We start from the raw sequence: 27,774 nt of genomic DNA on the forward strand, positions 1-27,774 counted from the left end.
TTTCACGCAGCTTTTCCGCATTTAAGTCAGGCAATAAGCTTAGACAGCTAAGATTGATCTCGCTCAAGCAGGAATTGAGAGCGTCCGAAGGGCTTCGAGACTCTTAAAGAAGGGGCTGTTTTTGGGAGTTTCCCTCAATGGGGTCTTTAACGGGAAACGGATCCGTTTTCGACACGCCACTAACGAACTCATTCGAAAACGGAAGCGATTATTTTAGGTCTTTCTCCCTTCGTGTAAGCTTCCGTCGCGAGCTGATTATTACTTCCGGGCCAAACGGCGGGATTGTGTTTGTTTTTCTCCTGAGCTGGGTATGGAATGTTCGATAGTGGATTCGTCAAATTTAGCTATTGTTGGCAATCCCCCCCCCTTTTTTTTTAATCTACTCAATTCATAGCGTGGATTCGAGAAACTGGGTCCAAATTGTGACCACGGGGGTGTTGCAATGGTCAGAACTCTGAGAACAAGTTGTGAATTACTATTCATTTAGTATAATCACCAGTTCCGTTGCCTATCACCTGGCTTTCCTTTGGGGTAATAGGTGTCAATACCTAATAGATTTTATATATCTTGAAGCTGCTCTGCAGCGGTGGCCCAGTAAGACAACTGAACTAGTTTAAACGTAGCACTGATCAATGAGTTAAGGCTTTCCCTATTTACAGCTGATCAGAGCATAATTCTGCCCTGGCAGTATGTTTTCTGCTGTGTCTGCAATGTTGTCTTCATCTTGTATTCACTCCACAAGTAAAAAAAAACCCTATACATTGTTCTTAATTGTGTTAAAATGACAGTGTTTTGTGTTTGATATGTAAACAGTGGAAAAATGTCAGAGTACCTCTGTGTCAACCACTGCTAAGCTGTGATATGGCTTCATTGATTGGGGCTTATCAGAAAGACAGTCACTGAAATGTGTATGCAATGTGTATCTGGTTGCTGGCTTAGAAAGATGTGAATTATTATTTATTTAATAAATTAATGATTAATGCTATGTTTAAACAAGTTCAATGAGCTTGCAATATAGAATTTGAATACTGGATACTTTGGTGGACTGTTTTGAGACACTATTACACTATAATTTTATGTTATACAGGATGATTGACTTGCAAGAATATTTCTTTAGATTTTCGGGGAGGAAGAGATGATATATACACAGTTCTATTGTTTCTTCTTAGGAAACATGATTTTAATGTTAATTAACATTAGCCCCGGTTGCAGATTTTCGTTTGAGAATGAACTAGAGCTCAGAATTTAAACGCAATTAGTGGGTTACCGCTTTCGACTAAACTGACTTTCTAGTAGGGATTGCAGAACCTACTGAGAGAGCCGACTGTTCCATCGGCTCTTTTTGCTCCCACTGTTTTCTCTACCAGTACAAAAAGTAGGCGGAAAGAGGCAATCGTTTTGTCTCTAGCCTAGCAATCGCCCAGGCAGATTAAAAGGCAAACGACCAGCTTCAGGGCCTGTGCTAAACGAACGAAGATAAAAGTATTTCAACTTGACCGACCGCCAGGTTTTCTAGGTAAACAAATCCGTGGAAAGCAACGCCCAGGTTAGTCACGGGGGTGAGCGCCGTAGTTGGTCGCCCAGGAAGGAAGAACTGCTTGGGTGGCTTAGATCTCTTCCTTTCCGGCTTTCTGGATCCACATCCCTCCCCTTCCCCCTCCCTTTGCGGCCGTCCGCGGCTGTAGACGTCACTTGTTATGTCTCCTCCGGCTCGGGCTCTGCTCCGCCGCGGGGAGACGACGACGACGACGGGGCACGCGGAAGCCCAGCCAAGTCACCGCCAGCGGTCCCCGCAGAAGTAGGACCGCCGTCTGCCCGTGAAGGGGTAATAAGCGAGGTGCCTCGCCCTGTTCAGTCCAGCTGCCCTTTTCCTCGGCGATGCTCCCTACCCCCACCAAGGAGTGCCTCTCATTCCACTTTTGGGTCTTCTCTTCCCTTTCGAACGCCCCCCCCCCATCTAGTTGACATCTCTAACGCAAAATCACCCTCCTTGATGCCGCCCTCCAGAATTCCCTTCCCCCTTAGTGCTCATCCTTTTTCATCCCTGAAAAGCTCCAGCCCTTCTACTGGTGCCGCTCCTCAAGCACCTTTTCATGGTAAAGTTCTATTGCACCACCACTACCTGGTTGTATTTCTGCCTTATCATCAACTGGTCTGAAAGGAGAGGTGACTCCCTGGCTGCCTTAAGCCAGTGCCAGTGTTTCCTCCAAGGTGCCTCCAGGTCTTCTATTCACTATCCATCCAACCGTTTCGGATTCTGTTCAAAGGGGGAGAAAAAGGGAAAGATCCTGACATTAGGGACAAGACCTAAAGTGTTCAGAATGCCTGATTCCCTTTGCTTCCTCCATCAGGACATTCCTCTTTTTCTCTCTCTTGTAGGACTGAGGGACTCTCTTCTGAGAGTCGAAAATCCACACATAAGAAAGATGTGGCTGAAACTGTTTTTCTTGCTTCTTTATTTTTTGGTCTTGTTTATTCTGGCCAGGTTTTTTGAGGCCATTGTGTGGTATGAAACTGGCTTCTTTGCCACCCAGTTGGTTGATCCAGTGGCACTGAGCTTTAAAAAGCTGAAGACCATTTTGGAATGCAGGGGACTTGGGTACTCAGGGCTTCTGGAAAAGAAAGATGTCAGAGAGCTGGTTGAGAAATCAGGTAAGCACAATATCTTCATGAAGGCTTATCTTTCAATATTGCTGTCTCTCCTCCCCCTCCCAAACCTTTTTTCCCTTTATTAAATATATTTGCAGTCCTTTTTATGATGTGACAAGTGCCTTAAGGCAGTAAAAGACATTAAATAAAATTAGTAATGACCGCAGGCTTGAAATGCATTGTCACTCAACAGGAATTATTTAAGTGTATCTCTGAGTGCAAGGGAAATTCTGTCTGAATGTAGGTGAAAATACTCAAGAGATACTGCTATGAAATAAATGCTCAAGTTCTCATTGCAAACAAACTGTTCATATTTAAGTTCATTAAATTCAATGATATTCAGAAAATGTGTTTAAATATACTGCTAAGTTTTGCTATTAATTAACAAGCTTTTATCAAAAAAAACTATTCTAATGTACAGGTAGGCCTCAACTTACAACAATTCATTTTGTGACCATTCAAAGTTACAGTAGCACTGAAAAAAAATTAACTTATGACCATTTTTCACAGTTATAATCTTTGCAGCATCCCCATGATCATGTTATTAAAATTCAGTTGCTTGGCAACTGGTTCATATTTATGATAGTCGCAGGGTCCCAAGGTCATGTCATCCCATTCTGCAATCTTCTAACAAGCAAAGTCAATGGAGAAACCAGATTCACTTAATAACCAGGTTACTAACATCAATTGCATTGATTCACTCAACAGCTGAGGCAAGAAAGGTCATAAAAAGGAGTAAAACTCACTTAACAAATGTCTCACTTAACAACAGAAATTTTGGGCTCAATTGTGGTCGTAAGTCAAGGATTATCTATAATTAATAAAATACAAATCTTTAACAAGTGTACATTAGTTCACTTGCATACTTTTGAGCAGTGAGAAATGTGTTGAAGATGCACAAGTAGTCCTTGACTTAACAACAATTTGTTTAGTGACCGTTAAAGTTACAGTGGCACGGGAAAAAGTGACTTATGACCATTGCAGCAGCCCCATGATTATATGATCAAAATTCAGACACTTAGCAACTGACTCATATTTATGATGGTTGCAGTGTCCCAGGGTTACGTGATCATCTTTTGCAACCTTATGCCAAGCAAAATCATTGGGGAAGCCAAATTCACTTAACAACCATGTGACTCACATAACAACTGCAATTATTCCTTTAATAACTGGGAAAAATGGTCATAAATTCACTTAACAATAGAAATTTTGGACTCAATTGTGGTCATAAGTCAAGGACTCTGTAATCACTTCAAAGCAAATACCTTCTCCTTCCAAGCATACTTTCATTCATGCTTCAAATTTGTTAATGCAGCTGTAGATATAATCGCATAAATTAGTCAATATATTATGCATCATTTCAATAGGAAATCTATGAGATATTTTCACAGAAGTTACATATATCTCTCTTTGAGTTGCGTAGATTATTGTTTCGACTGCCTGGTATTTAGTCCTTCATTCAACAATATTAGAAGCTTCCTGCCTTATAATAAAGGCTCTTCATGTCCCTCCAACAGCAGCACAAAGTGGTCTTACTAACTGTTGCTAAAAGTAATTGCATTGATATTATACCCAGTCTACTCTGGAGGCAGTCAAATTTGTATTTAGTTGTTTTATATCAGGTATGTCAAACTGCCGGACCACAGGCCGGATGCATCATACTGAAACCGCAACCATCCCATTGCTGGCAATGGGGAAAAAAATCATGATACATTGCGCAGTCATGTGACTTTGCGAGTTTGACATGCCTGTTCTAGATCTAAAGCAGTGTTTTTCTTCCCCTCCTCCTCACAAATCTTGATGTACAAATGGTACAACATCTCATTGACGATGCTGAAGATGATATAGTTGGGGATCGGATCTACCCAGCTCACACTGGCTACTTAGGCTGTAAAGGTACACCCTTTCCCTCTGATCATTTCATGTCCATTTTGATTTCAGCTGCTGGAGAGACAGACAAAAAGTCATTTTTTTCTGTGAATAAGCAGAAGCAGAGTAAGGTTTGACGAGTGGCCACTTAGCCATCTGCCACTAAGCTATCCCCTCCCCAGTAAAGAATGTGACTAGTGAATATTTTTCTTGTGGGCTCCTGATGTTTGATAACAGGGCACATGAATCCTTCAGGGAAATCCTTCAGTTGTTTTCTTTAACTTGTTCACATTAAAACTGTGAGGACAGTACCACTCCCTAGCTAAAAATAAGATTAGGATTTATTTCCTCAGAACTAGGAAAGAATAATTTACAAGAACACAAGGAACAGCCACTGGCACCATCTAGCTCAGAGTTGAGCAACTATTTATATCTGGTGAGACCATATTTTTATTACTGTACATTTTGGCATGAAATCAAGACAGTGATGAAGTAATAACATACCGAGGGAAGAGATTTCTGTCAGATTCTTACTTGAAAATATGCATGGTTGAACTTTTGCCCTCTTAATACACATATTCTATCACTTTGCTGAGATATGCTTTCAATCCATGTTTTATATTTTGGTTCTGATTATATCTATCATATTCCATACTTCTAAAAAGTTCATATTCATAAATATGTCAAGACTACATAGCCAATTATTATGTAAACATATATCCTATAGAATGGTATTTGGCTTATTGGTAACACATGTTTATGCAATTTTATGCATGGAATATTTTTATTTATTATATGCATATCCTGCTTTTCAGCTATGATTGGAGTTCAGGTTAGATATATTAAGGAAGGAAAGGCCTTACAATCAACCTTCTTATTCTCAAATGTATTTTACATAGCTATGATCTTGTGGGCTAAAACAGGCAAAACGGACATTTTGAGTAATGGTACATGGATAGTTTAGTGGAAGTCTAAAGAGAAACATTTGAAAATGTGATAATGTACCATTGATCACAAATCAGAGCCCATTTTCCTGTCAATTGAGTATCAATATCTCCAGCTTGATTATAGTGAAGTTCATTTTATTGGCTTACATCCAATCCAATACACATCACGTATCAGTTCATTCTGTCCAGTTTTTTACCAAAATCTGCTAAAAGAAGAAATTGAATCTAGGTTTTCTATAAGTATAATCCGTCTGATAATTATGTATACATGAAAATAAAATTGGCCTAAATCTCACACCCATTAACTCTTAACATATTCTTGCGTAGCACAAAATCCTCACTATCCAATGTGAAACTCTAGATATCATTGACCTTTGATGGGTGTCATGAAAACATAAAACCAATTTGGCACAGATAGTGACTCCTTTCTAGGATAATAGCATTCTGGGACCCCAAATCAATAAGAAAATTTGCACAGACTACAGACTAAGTATTGTGTTATTATTGTGTGTATTCAGTTATTTCAAGAGTCAGTGATCTGATACATTCCTTCAAATTGAAGAACCATTGGAAAGTAAAATAAAGTCCTAATAGATCGTAACATATCATATATTTGCTGTACAAAGTCCCTCTCCTTTGTTCATCTAGATTTCTATGATATACAGTTAGATCATTCCGGATTAATTCTAGGTGGAAGTTGACTTCATATTTAGTGGCTTCTAATTTAGAAGCAATATTTAAGCGTTCCTATTAAGACTGTAGTTATACTTCTTTGAATGAGGAATTAAAAAAGAAAATCTAATGTCTCATCTTTATTCCTTTGGCTCACTACTTCGCTGCTCTCTACTTCTCTGTAAAATAGTGTCTTGCCATCATTCTCTCTATTCTGATCTCTGAACGTGCAAAGACAGAACGCTTTGAAGAGAATTAACCTACTATATAGACATTCTAAGATTAGCAAAGAGTTGGGCTACAACTCAACACATTTACTTTAAAATAAGATTTGTTGAATTTAGTGGGACTTTTGAATGCAGCATGATAATAAAGTATTTATCTGCTTGAAAATGAAAAACAATACTAAAATTAATGGACTGAGCTGCATGAAAGTGATCAAAGTTTATAGAGAAATTTGGAAATTGAATTAAGTTTATAATTTGAATATTAAAACATCTTTGTTGGAATTGTTAAGATTTTGATTAGGACAGTAATAAAAAATAGATACTTTAAGTAGCTTTGAAGTATAAAAAATGGTATCCTAGAGAGAGAATTAGCATTAATATTTGAAAGCAGATACACATAGATCCTACAACCAGATATTCTTACATTGATATAATGTGCTATGCACCTGAAATATATTTCCTTATATACAAATAAGGTTAGTAAATGGCTTATGTTCAGTTAACAATAAGACTGACCTTTAAACAAATAAATGGTTCAAGGAAGATTTGGATAATTCTGTACATGTAAAGTTAGGAATGAATTATTTCCCCATGTTAATCATTGTGTTTCCTATGACTAATAGCCTTTATATTTAGTTGTTATTGTTGATTGTACCCAGATTCATCTGGAACCAGATGGCCTTATAAATATGATTTATGAATGAATAAATAAAAATAATGAAATAGGCCAAATTAGATATTTCAACCAAAGTTTTTTATTATATTTCACAAAGCGTATAACCTTTTCTAAATGATGTCTAAAAATTGAAAGGTAAGATATCTTACAGATATTCTCTCAATCTACTAAGCATAACTTAGTTTAGATCCTAGTTTAATAACTTTATGTAGTCTGAACCATATGTTGCAATAAGACAATTTATCACATTTTATACATATTTCTGCTACTGCCATTTATAGTCCTGTTTTATCTACTCTTAAAAATAGCATAGAATAGCTGGGATAGATAGAGCTGTGTGAAATAATTTTCTATGGTATAAGTTATATCTTTAATATATACTGGTATTACGCAATGAAATTTATAGCCATATATAATAATAGTGAATTTAAGTCTCTGTGAGCACTGTCTACAACAGAAAGCTTTTGGTAGGCTTTGGAAAATCTTAATGCATATAAGTAAAAAAATGTATTTTTAAAAGCACTGAAATAGATGTCGCATACATATTGAACCCAATAGTAAGGAGGGGTGAAAAACTATCAGGAAAGAGGAATTAAAGGAAATAACCTAAACTGAAGAATTGGAGAAATCCCTATTGCATAATATTGTAACTCTTAATTACAATATCCTATTTCTGTTAAGATTATGGGTATGATTGTTGAGTATATACCCAGATAAGGAAGTTATCAGAAGAACAAAAGTCCACAAAACATCGAAAAAAATCACTATAGAAAATCCCAAAACAATCCAATGGACACTAGGTACTCTCAGAGCTGTGGAATGCTGACTGGCTGTGAGAGGCAGGAGGAATGGCACAGAATGGATATAATCTGGAACACTTCTTTTGTTCACACAGTAACTTTTGATTTCCAGTGTCCTTTGTTACTATTTACTATTATAAAGAATAAGGCCTTAAATTGTAGAAAATATGTTGCTCAACCTTTTAATTACATAGAAGGAAAGTATAAGTTTTCCCTGACACCTAAATAGCCTTAAATATTGTGATTTCCTTTGAATATTTTTGAGATACAAATGATGAGATGCTGATGTAATTATTACAGATAACACATTTAATATAATTATTGCCTCTGTGGATAATTTACGTAGTATTATTTATCTAATATTTAGATTATTGAATAATTCCTCATTTATATTTAAATGAGGAAGGAAAGTATGTTTGTAGACTCATGTTCATGAAATAATATATAGTGTTAAAGCTCAGTTTACAGTTTCCCTGCTCTACAGCAATTTCATTACTCTCAAGAAACTCCATGTATAGATTGTTTTATTTCCTCCCTTCCATCAACATAAAAGTTCAAGCTAATGTAGGATTTTCACATGATGAAACAGGAATGCTGAAACAGATTTTAGGGGATGGTTCAATAATGTAGAATATTAAAATTCTTGGGCTTGTTTAACAGTTTTATTACTTTGCACACACTCTGAAAGGATATAGATTACTTCTAGATGAGAGCTTTATTATAAAATTACCATGCCTTATTTAATTTTAAATTTCTCTGAATAATTAAAAAGGTCAAGATACGTAATTCACTATCTATTCCCACCATCATCACTGTATCATCATCTAAAGCTTTTGCAGGCCATCAAGTAAGCAAAAACCTTTAATATAGCCTGTTTAATTTGTATTTAAAAGTTATTTAAATTAGTAGAAATTGCATTTGTAATCTGTGCACTCATAGATGCATTGTACTCATCACAATACATTTATCTGTTGTAGGCCTCCCAGTAGAGATGATAATATTACGTTACTTGTGCTGCCAAGCCATGGACCATCTGCAGTACTCTCATGGATCACCAGTAATCCATAGACTACAAACTGGGAACCATTTCTCCAGATGCTGTCCTCTATTTATAAACTTCTTGTCCAGAGAAAGATGGAATAGCTGCATGATGCATTATGATAGATGAAATTAGAAGCCCTCTATCTGGAAATACTCATAGGCTAAGTGATTATATAACTGACATGTTCAGTATATATTTGTTCATTTAACAAATAGTGGAATGACAAGGCATGACAATCTTCTTAATGAGCAAGGAGCTGCTGTGAGGCTTTTTCTTACTTGAAACTTAGTATTTTTATTCACATGTTCTATTGCCTAATGCAAATATTTTCTGTCATTTAAGTTAATTTTATTCTGAACTAGAGATGGATGGGATTAAGGCCAAGAGAAGGTGGCTTAAAGCTACCAACTAAGTTTATGTCTAGATTGATATTTAAATGTAGAACTCACATATTTTGCTACCATGCCATGCTACCCCATAAAGTTTGGGATTATTTCATGGAAAACAAAATGAAGGTTTATTTATTTATTTATTTAGCTTATATACTGTGAAATCTAAACAACTTGGTACAATTTACAATGAAACAATCAAGAATCATAATACAATAAAACATTTTAAAAACGTAATACTGTAAAAACATAGGCAGCAACTATATGGACTGGTGCCATAGTCTTTGGGAAAAGACTCTTTAACAGTGTGGTTTACCACAGAAATCTCTGCCTCCAGACCATGACCCATTTTATCTCCAGTATGTGGGGAACCTAAAGCATTGCTCAGCAAGGAAAAGTGCAAAGAAAAGGATACAGGATAGGAAGAACTAAACCATATATTATTAAAGGTAATATTCCTAAGAATTGGCCTCTGATTCTATGAAGGGCTAAACATTGATTAATGTTTTCTGGAACATTGATTTTAGCTTTACTGCCCATAAAGGTTTGGATTTTTTTTTTACTAAGATTCTAGTTTACAGAATAATATAAATTATTGTTGATGTTTGAAGTAATTATCATCTGGGTAACATAAAAAGAGATAACATATTATAAAATAAATGGTACTAATCTCATTCACTAGAATTTCCTTATTGCAGCAAGGTGTGAATAGGAGTATCCCTCGACCCAGTTGACCAGTGGAGACACACAATCTTCTTGAGCCAAGTTTTTTTGGGTGCATATGGGACAGAATATAAAGTTCTGACCACTGAGAGAAGGATGAGGCAAAGTTTATATTGTGATCTTGTTTACAGGAAAAAGATAGCATCCCTTAGCAACAGACCCACCCAAACACATACTCATAGCAAACTTGTATTTTTAATCTTTTGTTTATTTTGTCTGCAAGCTTGATGTCCAGCCAGTACTACAGAGGGAGCCAGTACTCCCTCCCGTTCCCTACAGAGGAAGCCAGTCCTCCCTCTTTTCCAGAGGGAAAAGAGTCCCTGGGCTTGCAGTTTCAGCACCTAGTAAGTTACTTTAATTTTTATAGCTTCAGATATTTGGCTAAACGTTGAAGCATCTCTGAAGCCATTTTGTTAGGCCAAGCTGTTTCAGGATTTATTTTCTCCTTCAGGTGTTTCTCACAAACCCATAACTTGCTCAATCCTTTCCTGGAATGTCCATCCTTTCCACCTAAGTTTCAAGATATCTAGATGTAATTGCTTCAGGGGAAAGGTTCTGTCTGGAATAGATAGATAAGTTGGATGTTCTTAAATATGGGTATGCTCCCTTCATCTGCAATCTGAATGAATAAAACAGAACTATCTTTTTCCTAGGATGAAATTTTTAAGTAAAATGACTCAAATTTCATGTCTAAGCCAGATTGACTAACCAAAGAGGTTTTGAAGTACAGTGTGCTAGTACAAACCCATATGGACAGTTACATAAATTTACTAAATAAATACATTCAATCAATTTGATCTCTCAGACAAAGGTTGAAAAGACTAAACTGGGCTAAAACCATGTTACCTGGACAAAGGAATAATGGGACAGTGTTATTTAGAATGAAGAAACCAAGATCTCCCTGTTTGGTAGTGATGGCATAAAATACATAAGCAGAACAATCGGAGAAGACTTGCATCCTGATTGCATTACATGTACTGTAAAACACCCAGTCTGTGTTATGATCTGGAGTTGTATGACATCAAAAGGTGTGGGCAGAATTTGTGTGATTAATGGGAATATAAATGGCCAAAAATACATTAATAAAATACTTGAGCCCAAACTGAAGCCTTCCACACATGATCTTTTCCAAGACAATGAAGCATTTATATTTCAATAGGATTCAGCTCCATGTCATGTTGCTGCTGTATGCAAAAAGTGGTTTCAAGATTATCATATTCTACTGCTGGAATGGTCTGGGAATAGCCCAGACCTTAATCCAATTGAAAATCTACGGAGTCAGCTAAAGAAACTTGTTAGTCAGAAGCAACCCAGCAATAAAACCCAGTTAATAGAAGCAATAATTGAATCTTGGTTTCACATTATAACAGCTGCAGAACTAAAGGACTTGGTTCACTCAATGGGAAGATGTTGTAAGGCCATAATTCATGCTAAAGGTTACCCAACTAAGTATTAACTGACATGGTGATAATTTTTGTATATCTTGTTTTTTCTAGTGATAATTTTTGTATATCTTGTTTTTTCTGTTTCATTTTTCTTTTTTATAACTGCTATTCTAATAACAAATCCTTCATAAAAGTTATTGCATTACATTCTTGATTAAATTATTTTTCCATTGATATATAATTTTATGGTATTACTCCAAAAACAAGTGGTGTTATTAGCCATCAAACCTCAAATGTACACTTTTCCCAAAAGGTTTCCACAATTTTGGTCACTACTGTATATTGGAAGACATTAATTTTATAGAGTAATAAAATAATTAAGAGTCATCGGCTATCTGCAGGTCATTAGATCCACTATAATTACAAAATAAGATGTGTACCAATATACGTCTATAGCTTTTCCCCAACTCTTTTAAAATATAATCTATAATCTTGATTTACTTTTTGTCCTTTCGACTAATATGACCTTTAGTTATTGTACTGATGTTTCTTTTTGTTTCATTTTTCAGGAGACCTTATGGAAGGTGAACTTTATTCTGCTCTCAAGGAAGAGGAAGCCTCTGAATCTGTTTCCAGTACAAACTTCAGTGGTGAAATGCACTTTTATGAGTTAGTAGAAGACACAAAAGATGGTATCTGGCTTGTACAGGTAATAAATGTATTCATTTTGAATAAGTTTATAGTATGCTGAAAATGGTGGATTATATCTCAATGTTTTGTAAACTGATATTGATCCAAAGTATTGAGATAATGTTTCCCATTATTCCATTTTCGTAGGGTACATATTTAACTCAGCCAATTTTATAAGAATGTTAGTTTGCACAAATATTGACAGTATTAAAAACATTCAAGTTGTGAGGAATGTGAACACAATTGAAGATTCCACAGTGCTACTTAATAATTCTTGACTGTTGAAAAAAAACAAAGCAGTGGCAAGCCAGAAAAGCCCAATCCTGCTGGCTAGACTAGGAAGTTGTAAAAAGAATTCTGTAAGAATGAGAAATCAGTTATAAATTATTGCCAATGAAACAATATTGATATGTTCATTCAATCACTAGGGCTTAAGCTTGATTTTAAAAGAGGAATTAATAGAAAAATCTAAGTATGGAGAAATGGAAAGTATTGCAACAGCCCAGGTTCTGTTCAGAAAAAAAATCAAGTGTTAAACTTCCTTAGAAAAAACATACTCTATTGCAAGCAGCACGGGGGTGTTATTCATAAAGGATTCCAGTGATAATTACTGCTCTTCCATTCATCCTTCCCTATGCTGACACCCCGATTATTCTGCATAACTAAACAAGATAAACAAATATTTTCCAAAATATTTGAATTGGGATCTATAGTTTTTAACTTATTAATTTGAGCAATAGGGCAGAAAAGGCATGCTTGCAAGTATCATCAATAGTGGATCTACATTTAGATTACAAAATCTTTGCTGCAATAATGGCAGAAAGAATGAAATTTTTTTTTAATGAATTTATACACCCAGACCAAAATGGTTTCCTACCAAAAAAGACAGATAAAGGATAACTTGAGGATTATTTTAAACGTTCTGGAGTACTATGAAATCCATTCAGGGAACCAGATTGCATTTATATTTCTTGACACACAAAAAGCCTTTGATAATTTAAATTGCTTTCAAAAACTTCAAGAAATGGACTTTGGTGAAAATTTTAATAAAGCAATTCAAGCAATTTATAAGAAACAAACAGCAAGAATACTTTTAAATGGAGATTACACAGATAGATTTGAGATTAAAAAAGGCACTAGACAGGGATGCCCGTTGTCTCTTCTGTTGTTTATTCTTACATTAGAGGTTTTGGCAGGAAATATCAGACAAGACACAGAAATTAAAGACCTGGAGATTAAAGATCAGAAATATAAACTACAGGCCTTTGTGGATGACTTGGTCTTCATTCTGGAGGAGCCATTGCAAACAGCTATTAAACTCTTGCAGAAAATTGAGAAATTTGGAGCAGTGGCTGATCTGAAAATAAACAGGGAAAAGACTAAAGTAATAACAAAAAATCTAACAGACAAACAGAAAACTCAACTTACTAAAATGACAAATCTTCAAATAGTCAAAAAAGTTAAATATTTGGGTATTTATTTAATGGCGAAGTATACTACACTAAAAGAAGATAATTATGAGAGATTAATGAAACAAATAAAAATGGACTTGAAAAGATGGAAAAATCTTCAATTATCACTTTTAGGAAGAATAGCGACGGTTAAGATGAACATTTTACCAAAGCTAATTTTCTTATTTCAAACAGTGCCTGTTAAACTTACTAAGAATTTTTTTGATGATTTAAATGCAATGATTTTAAGATTTATATGGCAAAAAAAGAAGGCGAGAATCAAATGTAAATTGTTAGAAGAATCTAAGGATAGAGGGGGGTTGGACTTTCAGATTGGAGACTTTACTATCAAGCGGCTATTCTGCTTTGGCTTAAAGAATGGATTGTATTGAGAAATAAAAGATTGCTTTATTTAGAGGGACATGACCTTCAGCTAGGTTGGCATGCTTTTATATGGTATGAGAAATCTAAAGCACATAAGTACTTTCAGAATCATGCAATAAGAAATGTACTACTTTCAGAATGGGAGAAAATTAAACATAAAATATACCTGAAAATACCTGAGTGGCTTTCAACAATGGAAGCATTTGCCTATCCAAACCTGATTAATTATGACAAACTGGTTAGTTATAAAGATATTTTAGATAAAGAGGGAAAACTTAAGGACAGGCAAATTTTACAATTACAAGGTATTGATTTGACATGGTGGTCCTACTTGCAAATTCAAACAAGATACGAAAAAGATATAAAATTGACTGGTTTTTACAAAGAACAGACCCCATTGGAAAATTTTTTGTTAAAAACAGATGAGAATTTGATTAGAAAACTCTATAAATTTCTTCTAAACTGGAAGATGGAAGAAGAACAAGTGAAAGAAACAATGATAGTATGGGCAAAGAACTTTGGATATTCTATAGATTTGGAAGACTGGCAAAAACTTTGGGATAAAACATTAAGTTTACAAAAGCGGTAGCATATAAAGAAAACTTATATAAAACTTATAAAAGATGTTCTATAGATGGCATATGACACTAGTTCGCTTAGCGAAAATGTTTCAAAATGTTTCGGATATTTGCTGGAAATGTAAGCAACAGCCAGGCACTTATTACCATGCCCGGTGGACATGCCCTATTGCTAAGAAATATTGGTCTAAGATTCATAGATGGTTAGAAAAGATGATGAAACTACAAATAGAATTTAAACCAGAATTGTTTTTGTTAGGAATATTAAGACCTAATTATGATAAAGAGAATGACTACTTGATATTGCATGTTTTAACTGCTGCAAGGATAGTATTTACCCAATTTTGGAAAAATGAGAATCTACCATCTGACCAGAATATTACTACCAAAATTCTAGAGTGTGCAGAAATGGATAGACTAACATTAGAAATGAAAGAAAAAGATGATTCAATTTATTTTAGAACTTGGGAAAAATTTTATCAATGGTTAGAGACACGTTAGAACTTGAAGGATTTAATATTTTAGAATAGATGACTGATTTTTAATCGAGTTCTAACATTTTGATGATACGATTACTTTTCCTGATTTACTGATTTTCATTTGTTATTTTTGATTGTTAGGATTTATTTTTTTTATTTTTTTATTAATTTTTTTTGTGTGTGTGATTTTAGTAGATTTTAAGATTTCTTAATAGATCAATGTATTTGTTTACTAATTATTTTTAATATGTTACAGTTTAAGCTTTGTTAAAAATGGTTGAATATGATACTTATTCATTATTATGAAACAGACGGTTGCTTGTTTGTTGAAATATGTGATTGTACCTATCCTTATTTTACCCTAATCCCTTATTTCCTTCCCCTCCCCCTTTCCTTTTTACCCTTCCCTTTACCATACCTGTATTCTTCCTATTTTTCCTTACCTATATAAATTTAATAAAATTTTGTTAAAAAAAAATAGTGGATCTACATTTGGTGGGTCCTAAAAGACATGCTTTCTCTGCCATGGTGCCCACCTTATGGAACATTCCTTTCCCCCAAAATTAGATTAGCTCTATTCCTTTTGACATTCCAGAAGCCCTCCAACACCTTCATCAGGTGATAGAGTCGGTCTGAGACAGTGCCACCATATCTAAAACTAAAGAAAATATATTTCCAGATCCAGGTGGTCCCAAAAGCATTCCATCTTGCCAGAGTTGAGATGAAATCTGATGTCCCCCATAAAAATTCAAAAATAGATTGCATGTCCTAATGTTAATTGTAATTATAATTCTTCATAACTGACAATTAGTTTTCATATAAAAGAAAACATGATTTACCTTTAACTTGAAAATACTGTACTGTACTTGTTCGTTCTTTAACTAAGTTATATGTATTAAGATTGTACAAGCGTGTGAAAAATGAATTCAATAAGATCAATTAACATCTCTCTTCAAAATACTAAAGCTGATTGTCCTTTGCAAGATTTAAGTAATTGCTTTAAAAGCAGAATCCAGCTGTTTTTACATGTATGAAAATGCACCCATATAACTAGTCTTGTCTGATCGTTCATATAATTGTGTTTTTTACAAACTATTTGATAGTGATATTTATGGGTAGTTACATTTTAAAATAATATTGACATGAAAAGTAATTTAATACTTTATAAATAGAATTTTAAAAGTCCTATAGGATTCATAGCATGTTTAGTCTAGGACAAAAAAGTCTTGACCAGTGGAATTTGCTGCCAGCAGATGGTACAGATAGTCCACGGGTTACAATGGCAGTTAGGACTGGATTTCCATTGCTAAGGTCATAAGCACAATGTCATAATCTCAAAATTATATGGATCATTAATTAGGAAGAGGCAGGAGTCCCATACAAGGAGTGGAGGGAAGTACACAGATGTTGTAGACAGGCAGTATGGAGTACAGAGGATATTGTAGGCAGGTGGTACAGAGCCTACATGGGCCACAGGCATATCCTATGGAGCGTAGGTAAGTTGATAGGGCCTCTGGCAAGTGCTATGGAACATAACAGCAGGATTACAGTATGTTTTAAGTGGCCAGTAAATATGATAGCTCTTTCCTGTTTTCTTAGTGGACTACTGAGAAGTAACTATGGAAGGACTTATCATCCACTCACTCTAGTCCAAGCTAATAAACTTTCCAAATATATATATTTGACCACTTTGTGACTTGGTCCTGGTCTAGATGTGCCTGTGTTCTGATCCAGCTGATTTCTTGTTTTCTTACAAAAACCTGGATCACCACTTTTAAGGAAACTTGAGTTTTCATTTGTGTTAAAATGTACCTTGAAGTGTGTTTCTCTCTCCCCTATCTGTCCCTCTGTGTGCGTGCGTGCGTGCGTATGAGAGAAATTATCTTGATATATATTTATTTAAAATTGGATATAAAAATGGAAACATGAGTCCAGATGTACCCAAAATACTTGAAGCATAGTCACAATCTCTGATCCATCTTAATTACAGTTTTGAAAGAAAATACTTTGGTTATACTGTTAATTTGTTGCTTTTAGACTCTATTGTATCTTTTGATTATAGTAGCGGTCCTGAATTCATTATTTGAATAATTTCTATAAAATATCTGTTTTACATATTTCTCAAAATATATCAACATAACCTGAATGAAATATATCCAATGTATAGATATAAATTCAATAGATAGAACCTGATGTTAAAATTTCCATTAAACTTTGTGGTAATATCACTGTTAGTAAAATAAATATTACATTAAGAGTAATATATATTTCAGGTCTGCAAAACTTGTAGAAGTGAAAGGGCCACATTGGTAAATTAAAAATAATTGCAGGCCAAACAGGAATAGCTAGCGTGCCAATCAGCTGTTTGACAACTTGCAAAACAGTAGCCAGTAGCAAGGGAGCAGGTAGCATCCATGAGGCTTGGAAGGACTCTGCAAGGTCTCTTAGGTGGTTCTTCCTGATTGTGGTAACACTTGGCTGTGGTGAATGTATTGAGATTTTGTTAAATACCAGACTGATCACAAACTATTCAGGCCAGATGTATTTTAAAGAGGATTCCAGTATTCATTTTTATTAGCTATTTTAAAAAGATAAAATTAGTAAGAAAATTTTTATGGAAACTAAAATCCCTAGAATAATTTGGCTACTTTATGATGAGAGTAGTTTTAATCTACCATATTTTCAAGGTTATTATGAGGTTTTAGTGTGTGTGTAAGTACATAGACGCATGCATACATACATACATGCAAACATACATACACACATACTGGAAGGAGACTTACTACAATTAACACTCCTTTTGGACCAACTTGGAGATTACATTAACTTCTTTACTCTCTTTTCTAATGTTTTAAAGGTTTTTGTTTAGTTTAAAGATTATTTTGTTAATTGGCTGTATATAACATTATTAGAAAACAAGAAAAATGTATAAAATTTTCAATATCTTTGCAAATTTTAGAGACAGATCTCCTAAATTGAGATTTTTTTCCCCATTAAAAATTGCTAAATCTGACAAACTTCCAAAATACACTAAGCTGGCCTTATATATGATCTTTATAGCATTTTATAGATCATACTTGGAATCAGATTTAATTCCTTCATTACAAGAATGACAGAATTATTATGATAATATATGCCAATATGTAAAATAACCTCATACATGAAAAAACAGTCTATTGTTAGTTTCAGTTTAATTTGGAAACCATTTAATAAAAAATATAAGTTAGTGCATAACTTACTTCCACTCTAGGCTTGGGTTCTCATTAAAAAAAAGGATCTAAACTTTTTAATTATAATTATTTTCATTATATAGTTATCTCAATTATTCTAAAATTTGATTTTAATAATAGTCAAATGTATCAGCTTTCACACACAGGTAGTTCTTAGCTTATGATTACAATTGAGCACAAATTTCTGTTGCTAAGCAAGACAGTTGTTAAGTGAATTTTGCCTTATTTTACAAACTTTCTTGCCACAGTTGTTAAGTGAACTACTGCAACTACTGCAACAACTACTGCAGTTGTTAAGTGAATCTGGCTTCCCCATTGACTTTGCTTGTCAGAAGGTTGCTTGTCACATGACCTTGGAAGACTGCAACCGTCATAAATATATGTCAGTTGCCAAACATTTAAATTTTGATCATATAACCATGGGGATGCTACAGTGGTCATAAGTGTGAAAAATGGTTTTAAGTTAACAGTCATTAAACAAATGGTTGTAAGTTGAGGACTACTTGTAGTTATGTTTGTTTTAATCCAATTTGATATATAAGCATAAAAGTAAGATGAAACAGTGTCTACTTTATTTTAATTTTATCTTAATTATTTGCATTTTGCAATTTCTATGGATTTCCCTTTTTCCCTTATCTTTTTACAATAAACAGAGATAAACAATGGAATCTTGATATTTTGTTTTGAAAGTGCTAGTGCATTTGATTATTAATAGGTGAGTAATTTGGTTTGATCCTGAATCACATGAAAAATTGCTCTTGTGGGATACTTCAATTGTGTATTCTTACTCTATCATAATGCTTGGACTAAACAAAGGATTCATACTTTATATCAATTGTTCTCCAGTATGAGAGTGGAGAATCCACCAATGGGTTACGCTTGTCTTCTGCCCGTAGACTAAGTCAGCCAATTTTGCCTGGGCCCTCCTCCTCCCACTTAGTCTATAGCCCGAACAGACAGACTCATCTTGGCTCCAGGATCAGTTTTCTAGATCAGTCATATTTCTTTACTTTGTTTAACTTCACTCCAAGGGGGGGTGGAAAACAAATGGCTGTTCGTTTTTGCCGTTCCTGCTGATTGCAGCACAGCTGTGAGGCTTGATTTATCCCAGCCGATCGTCAGAGAGGGAACAAAGAGCCGGGTGCAATTTTTTGGCATCGAATGAGCTCTAGGGTGAAGGGAGGTTTTCCCTTCCACCTCCCCCCCACCCCCACAGGGAGTGCTTGAGATTAGTTTTTTCCTCGGAGGAGCAGCTGAATTTCTCCAATTTCAACCTACTCAGGCTTCCCCGAAGCCCAGCTGATCCGCAGAGAGCTTTTAGCACTCTTGTGGTCTTCTCTGAAGCCTATCTCTTTCCCCGAAGCCCAGCCGATCTGCGGAGAGCTAACAGGGCTCCCACGGTTTTCCCTGAAGCCCAGCTGATCCGCGGAGAGCCACAGGACTCCCACGGCTTTCCTGAAGCTCAGCCTATCAGCAGAGAGCTTAAAATCTTTGCAGGTTTTGTCCCCAGTAGGTGGGGACAAACGGAGAACTCAGCTGAGCTGCAGAGAGCGAACAAGGAGATCGGTCGCCACCTTGACTCCACGTGTTCTTTGGAGCGGGGGAGGTAGGGAGTATTCAAGCCATGCTCTTTTTTCCCCAAGTCAATCAGAGTCAAGCTTTTCCTTCACTCTTCCTAGCCACGTTTTAAAAATTAATTTTTTTTAATAATAAATAGCACATTTTAAAGAAGGAAAAGAGAGACAGTCATCGAACCTGTTACAATCACTGCAGATTGTCCCCTGGACTAGACCTTCACCAGGCCTCTTAATTGAGATTTCTCTCAGTCTTGCGCTAAGATATCTTTTCTGCCAATGGCAGACACAACCGCTGCCCAGACAGTGCAGGAGTCCTCCAGCAGCCCTCCTGGTCATAAGAGACCAAGATCATCCAACCAGGAGGCAGCAGGCAGGATCAAGGCCAAAGCAATATCTGGCAAAAGGTCTTCCAAGACAGCAGATAAGGAGGCCAAACGGCGATACCAGGCTCTAGAAAAACAGTTTTCTAGAGCTGAAAAGAGGCAAAACACAGCAGAAGATGGTCTAGTCCCACCTACATACAAGGAGGAGGAAATATTTGGCCCGAGGAAGCCTAGTGAGGATCCTCTGGAAACAGAGGCTGACGCAGAGCAGGCATTCGGATCTCCTTTAGGCAAAAGGCTTGAAGCCTGGGGACAGCATCAGGTCCTTGTCTCTCAGACAATCAGGAAACATTGTCATCAGAACACTTACAATCCCTGGTATCTCAGGCCGTCGCTCAGGCGATGGCCTCTTCAAGACATCATTGATCCAGAGCCGGGTCTGTGGTTTCAAGAGATTATTCCCACCTCTCACAAGAGGAAGCCTTCCTCATCTTGGTCCTCCAGAGGCAGGAGGTCTCCTGCGGAGGACTATGAGCAAATGGATCAGCGGCTGTCAGAGGACGATGATATATCCCCAGACCCTCCACCATTTGTGGGTCTCTTTAACCTGACTCGATTCAAATCACTGCTTCACAAGGCCAGCAGCACTGCAAAGATTGAGAGACCTTTGCTTCCTCAGGAGGGACCTTCAACTAGTCAGGTCACAAACAACAGGGTATTCTCACAGTCCACTTACACACAACAATTTATTCCCTGCCTCCCTCTCTTCTTTGATACAATTCAGAATAATCTGGGGGCACCGGGGTCTTTCCTCCCAATGGGGGGGACAGACAAGAGCTGTTCAACATAAATCCAGCCTTATTGGAGGTAAAAAAGGTCCCGACAGTAGACGAACCTCTAGCTGTGCTTTTTTTCTCCATCCACGGTAACCAGGGATGCGGCGGAGGCCCTGAAGTCAGAGGATAAGACAGCGGATCTCACCTTCCGCAGGACACACCAGACCTCAGCGTGGGCAATCAAGGCAGCCATTTCTACCTCCTTTTTCGCTAGGACTTCGTTACTTTGGCTGCGCCAACTCCAGGCAAGGACCTCCCCAGAGGAGGAGAGAACCCACCAGTACTTAAGGTTAGTGGCAGCGGCGGAATTCACGACAGATTCATCCTTACACGCAGCAAACTACTCTGCAAGGGCAATAGCATACAACATTCCTGCACGTAGATTACTGTGGCTCAGACAGTGGCGAGCCAACAATAAGGCAAAGTGGTGGTTGGCAGCAGCGCTCTACAAGGGCGCCTGCTTTTTGGTGAGGCCCTTAATCCTTATCTGATAGAAAACAAGGATAAACGCAAGGTATTGGCCCACCTGTCAAGGAGAATGAAGAGGAGAGTCCCTCCCTACCACCGTAGAACATTCTTTCGTTCTGAGGCAGGCCCAGAGCAAAATTCCTTTTCCCATCCCTATCAGCCCAGGTCAGACTGACAGAGTGATAGAACCAGCAACAGGGACAGATGTAGGCAACAATTTCAGTCGAAGCGACCCTTTCGTGGAGCAGGGGGTCGTACCTTTCACAGATCCAAGTGACGGTGGGGAGGGTTCTCCCATTGGTGGCAGGCTGGCTCTCTTCGCACACAAATGGCAAGCCACCACCATGGACCTTTGGGTCCTAAATACTGTCAGATTCAGCCTCTCACTGGAATTCATCTCCAAACCCCCAAGGGAATTCATCTCCATTGCCAAGGGATCCGACCAAGAAGAAACTCCTCAGGGAGGCCATCCAGCACCTTCTGGACATCCAGGCAATAGAACCAGTGCAGAAGGGGCAACAGGGACAGGAGTTCTACTCCATATTATTTTTAGTCCCAAAGAGTTCAGGGGAGTGGAGAGCAATTCTAGATCTAAAAACACCCACCTGGCATACAGGAAGTTCAAAATGCAGACTCTTCAGTCAATATTAGCAGGCGTCAGAAAGGGAGACCTCCTGATGTCCATAGATCTGACGGAGGCCTACCTTCACATCCCCATCTTAACGGAACACCGAAAGTTTCTCAGATTCTGCCTTGCAGGCCAGCATTTTCAATACAGAGCCCTTCCCTTTGGTCTTTCTTCGGCCCCCAGAGTATTCACAAAGGTTCTGGCGACTCTCGCTGCGTACCTGCAGACAATTCTGGTGCGCATCCAGTGTTACCTGGATGACATTCTCATCCAGTCCTCATCAGTCCAGGTGGCGCAGTCAGATCTAACACTGACCCTAAGGGCCCTTCAGGACCATGGGTTTTCAGTAAATTTTCAGAAGAGTCAAACGGCCCCATCGATCCGTCTTCTTCATCTGGGAGCTATGATAGACACACTAAAGTGCGAGGTTATTGGAATATTTATGAGCAGGAAGAGTCATGTGGTAACTCAGTCAGCCAATGTGAAGAAAGTGCTACTGAGTCTGTGCAAAAGAATATTGAGTTAGAAGCTGAATTTCCAGTCTCTGGTTTGTCTCTGTATCTCTCTGTAAGAAGTCTTCAATTGAGCTATGTTGCTGTAAAAAAGAATGTTTGGTATTGTAAATATTTTTATATGAATATAAAGAAGTTATTTTGAATCAGCTAAATGCAGTCAACTGTGAGAGTTTCTGATTTATTTTTTCACCAATAGAGAAATTAAAATTCTCTAACAGAGGTCTACCTCTCTCAAGAACGCCAAAGCAGCATTCGAACCCTGGTCAGGCTAATTCGAAGGAAGTGGACCGTCACACTGGCCACACTCTCCCAATTGCTAGGCAAAATGATATCATGCATAGCAATCATGCCGTGGGCACGGCTACACTCCAGGGACCTGCAGTGGTTCCTGCTCCCATTTCAGAAAGTGGGAAACAGCGCCTCCAACCAAAGGGTAAGGGTACCACCAAGGATTCTGAAATCACTCAAGTGTGGTTGTCCCCAGCGATGGCAAAGGGACACATATTCAAGGAAACCGCCAGAGTCATTCTGACTACGGACGCCAGCCTATTTGGTTGGGGAGCGCACCTACAATCACAATTGGCACAGGGCCAATGGTCCAAAGAAGATCTAAGACACAACATAAACTGGTTAGAGCTCAGAGCCATACATCTGGCCCTCCATTACTTTCACAACGCAGTGGCGGATCAGCATGTCCTCACGAACAATGGGGCGGCCAAAGCCCATGTCAACCGACAGCACACAGTCCAGGTCCCTCATGACCGAGGCCCAATCGCTGGGAACCTGGACCGAGAACAACCTAGTCTCCCTCAGGGCCGAACATATATCAGGAGAAGCAAATCATCAGTGGACTTTCTGAGCAGGGCAACGGTAGACCACTAAGAGTGGTGCCTGCACTCTGCTCCCTCTTCAGGGAAGCATCAGAGAGGTTCGGCCACTCAGTGTTGGACCTATTTGCCAGCCCCAAGAATGCTCAGCTCCCAAGGTTTTTCTCCTGTTTTCTGTTACTGGGGGCGGAGAGAGCAGATGCACTCCAGGGGCACTGGCTCGAGGGATTGCTATACGCCTTCCCACTGCTTCCCCTGATATAAGCAACCATCAGAAAGATATTGCAGGAACAAGCAGAAGTGATACTCATTGCACCACACTGGCCAAGACGGCCATGGTTTGCCGACCTCATAAGTCTTTCTTCATCCCCACCATGGAGGATTCTGCACGATCGAATTTCCCTCAGCAAGGGGCTCTACTACATCCAGAGCCACAGTGGCTCCAATTAGTTGCCTGGCACTTGAACAGAGACTCCTAGAGGGGGAAACCTATTCACAAAGAGTCATTAAGACAAGCCAGGCCTCGAGAAGGCCTACAACTAACAGAATTTACGACTCCACATGGAAAAATTATTGCAGCTGGTGCGCAAGGCAGCAGCTGGACCCCTTTAGTATTACTATTCCAAGGATTTTAGACTACTTAGAGGACAGTCTGGATAGGGGCTTACCACCCAACACAATTCGTAGACAGGTGGCCGCCCTGTCCACCATTCTTACATACGGCAACTCTGAACCACTACCCAGTGGTGCGATCCTTCATTAAGGGCGCAACAAACAACAGAGCGCCCGTGGTCCACAGAAATTCCTCCTGGGATCTATCTAAGGTCCTACAGGCCATTACCTCTCCTCCATTTGAACCTGTTCGGACCTGCACATTACAATATTTGACCCTTAAGGTCGCATTTCTGGTCACTGTTACTTCAGCAAGGCGCACTTCAGAGTTGGCAGCACTATCAGTTAGAGAAGATCTCTGTACCTTCCACACAGGCAGGGTGGTTCTATGTCTGGACCCATTCCCAAGGTCAATTCCTTATTCCACAGGGCACAGGAGGTGGTGCTACCAGATTTTTGTCCTCAGCCCTCCCATGAATTGGAGCACAAATGGCGAACCTTTTAGAGACTGAGTGCCCAAAATGCAACCCAAAACCCACTTTGGCATGGCCCATTGGGTGGGCGTGGCCCATTGGGTGGGCATGGCTGCAGTGGTAACGGTAGACTGGGTGGGACTAAAAAGTTCAATCAATCAATTCCAACTTTGCAAGATCTTTTTTTTCCTGCAAGAAGTTGAAATTGACTGAACCTTTTTTTTTTTTTTTGCACATGGCAGCGGAGGCCTAAAGCGAAAAGGTTTTATAAAACCCAGCTGAAGGCCTAGGACTGGGGTGATGGCACGCGTGCCCAAAGAGAGAGCTCTGAGTGACGCCTCTGGCACCTGTGCCATAGGTTCGCCACTACTGCCTTAGACGTTCGCAGGGTCTTAAGGCAATACATAAAGCGAACGGCACCATTCCGCAAATCAGAGGCCCTGTTCATTTTCTTCCACCCGCATTCAAGGGGTCGAAGGGTCACAGCATCCACAATCGGCAGGTGGATTAGGAAGTGCATAGCAGAGGCATACCAGGGGCAGTAACTAGCAGTTCCTAGACAAATCACTGCCCACTCGCAGCGCTGCAACATCAGCAGCGTGGGTGACTCATGCATCAATTGAGGAAATATGTAGGGCAGCGACGTGGGCGTTGCCTTCCCCCTTTATAAGACACTACAAATTAGATAAGTTTGCATCGGCGGAGGCCTCATTTGGCAGGAGGGTCCTCCAATGCGTAGTATCAGAGAGTGGGACACAGGCCCAGATTGCTTCCCACCCACAGGGAATGTCACATTGGTGGATTTTACACTCGTCATGCTGGAGAAGGGGCGTTGTCTTACCTGAACGCCTTTTCTCAGCATGATGATGGAGAATCCACTCCCACCCTTAGGGCCAGTCAGGTCCTGTGCTGGGAAAAGATTGAGCCAACACACGGAAACGTAGCCAACAACTTCACCTCAGCCGAGACTGGGGGGAGGAGGGCCCAGGAAGAGAGGCGTGGCAAAATTGGCTGACTTAGTCTACGGGCAGAAGACTAGCGTAACCCATTGGTGGATTCTCCATCGTCATGCTGAGAAAAGGCATTCAGGTAAGACAATGCTCCATTTCTAATAGTTGTTTTAACAATTTCAAGACACTCTATTTTGAGTTTGATTTACCATTTGACAGTATATAAAATTGAAACATTAACCAGGGAGTAAGGCATGGATGCTTTAGCAATCTCTAAGGTACATGCTAACTTAACTTCTTAAAGTGATATAGCAATATAACGAAAATCAATAATTCAATTCTATGTGGCATTAAAATGTTAGAGTATTATATATTCCAAATATGGAATTAAATATTGTAATACTCAAATTTAATGGAACAAAGGGTCCAGATATTTAAAAATGTGAAGTATACTTATATTTTAAATATGAAATAAATTCATCCAAACAAATATTGGATATTTCAAAGGTTGTTTAAAAATTCATGGACTTTAGATTTTTTTTAATGTAAGTAATGTAAGAAATTAAAAATTCTTTAACTCATATGAGTTTAGCTTTGACTATATATTATATAATTTTAGGAGGAATATAATTATAGGATATCAGTGCAATATTGAATTATATTCCTAAAAACATGGAATTTGTCATCTGATAAAGAGCTCTGGGTCCATCAAGCTTGAGATATGGCATAAAGGATAATTTTACATAATTAGAAAGTTATTTTCTTAATTTTTAGGATTGGAACCAGGATGTGAGTTTATCATGTTTTAAGAGTCTCTTATGTTCTAAAAATGAGAAGATGATATAATATGTTCTTATATGGTCTGGATTTAACGATGAACATAATGATTAAAATTATTTTGTACAGGTTTTTACGGTTATATGGATCTTTTTTCCTGTTAATTGGAGGCTTATTATGTTTATCTTACTATAATATACTTAAAGGTATTCTTTTCCTTTGGCATATAAATCTTTTAGTGATGTAGAACTTTTTTTTGTATTTCACTATATTTTTAAAGCTTTCCATTCACCATCAGAATTTAATTATACATTAGCTATAACAGTGGTTCTCAAACTTTCCAATGCCGTGACCCCATAATACAGTTCCCCATGTTGTGGTGACCCCCAACCACTTATACATCACCGGGTGCCAGGGGCACGGCCAAAGAAAACGGGGAAAAAATGGCGGACAGCCTTGTTTGGCGACCCCCGTGAAATGGTCATTCGACCCTAAATGGGGTCCTGACCCACAGGTTGAGAACCACTGATCTATAATATATAGTATTCCAGTGTATCCAATGGAAAACACTGATATAATTCAGATTTCTGATTAATATAAATTTTACATTTGATAGACAGGTTAGTTGAAAGATGGAAGTGAATTTATAAAAATGCTTTTTTTAAGATAATTACACAGTATGTAGAATCTTTGACTGGTTATATATTTAAGTTTTCTTTTTTTTTTTTAAACAGGTCATAGCAAATGACCGGAGCCCTTTAATGGGAAAAGTCCACTGGGAGAAAATGGTGAAGAAAGTGTCAAGGTTTGGTATACGTACAGGGACTTTTAATTGTTCCAATGATCCCAGGTATGTTCTTTGAACTATTGTAGCCATTTAGAAGAAAAAGTAATGGGAAAAAGATTGTTTGATGATAAGTAATAGCCATCTATACTTTACCGGGATCAAATTTTGGACAATAAATTTCTTGAGATTGCAGTATTCATTTTTATTATGAATCAATCAAACTATCATTTATCTTTGAAACTATTCTGAACTTCAGAATATTGACTAAGTAACTTGGCTTTCAGCAAGAATTCTGATTTTTTCCAAAGCAAAATGCAATAAGGATTATATGACATACTGTCATCTATCTGTGTATTACAGACATCATTATTCTAGTCCTGAAGATATGCCAGGTTAAAGATATGATCTTCTAAGAGATTGTGGAAGAAATCCAAAATAACAAGAATGGATGGCAGAGATTCTTGCTACTTCTTTATGCTTTGGATGGAAACATTCAGAATTACTAGATTTTGGAATGGTCTCAGAGAGAGGAAGAGTTATTTTTCAGTTTTGGGGATATTATCAATACCAATTCTGAATTGCAAAAAAAGCAATGTTTATCTGTCATCATGCTACTAATTTAGTTCAGCTTTAATCAACTCTTAGAAGAAAATAAATATTACTTCATGGCTTATGGACCATTGTTCTCTTATTCAGTCTTCTTTGATCAGTTAATGATTAATCCACTTTCTCTAATTCGTTTTCCCTTGAAAACTTTCAATGAACAACAGTTTCAGGCCCCATAATATATTTTCTGTGCTGTTCCAAAAG

The 27,774-nt window shown here is 37.8% G+C and overlaps 1 protein-coding gene across 8 annotated transcripts in view; it reads left to right on the forward strand.

The window, feature by feature from the left end:
* The first annotated feature begins 247 nt into the window (after positions 1-247).
* The window catches only part of LOC120302626 (charged multivesicular body protein 3), a 47,070-nt gene continuing 19,543 nt past the window's right edge, over positions 248-27,774 (forward strand). The window contains exons 1-5 of one of the 8 annotated variants that reach the window (XR_005555178.1): positions 1,597-1,825; positions 2,380-2,652; positions 11,949-12,088; positions 21,025-21,216; positions 26,912-27,027. Coding sequence is in view for 7 of the 8 variants with exons in the window: in XM_039331330.1 (XP_039187264.1) it covers positions 2,427-2,652; positions 11,949-12,088; positions 26,912-27,027 (482 nt within the window). In the remaining variant the exon portion in view is untranslated. Of the gene's footprint in view, positions 309-1,596; positions 1,838-2,379; positions 2,653-8,817; positions 9,721-10,217; positions 10,339-11,948; positions 12,089-21,024; positions 21,217-26,911; positions 27,028-27,774 lie in introns of those variants that run through there. The other 7 variants (XM_039331330.1, XM_039331329.1, XM_039331328.1 and 4 more) reach the window with 7 other exon arrangements.

The sequence above is a fragment of the Crotalus tigris genome, unplaced genomic scaffold (genome assembly GCF_016545835.1).
Source record: "Crotalus tigris isolate CLP2741 ecotype Arizona unplaced genomic scaffold, ASM1654583v1 scf7180000024437.13266115, whole genome shotgun sequence".
Taxonomy (NCBI): domain Eukaryota; kingdom Metazoa; phylum Chordata; class Lepidosauria; order Squamata; family Viperidae; genus Crotalus; species Crotalus tigris.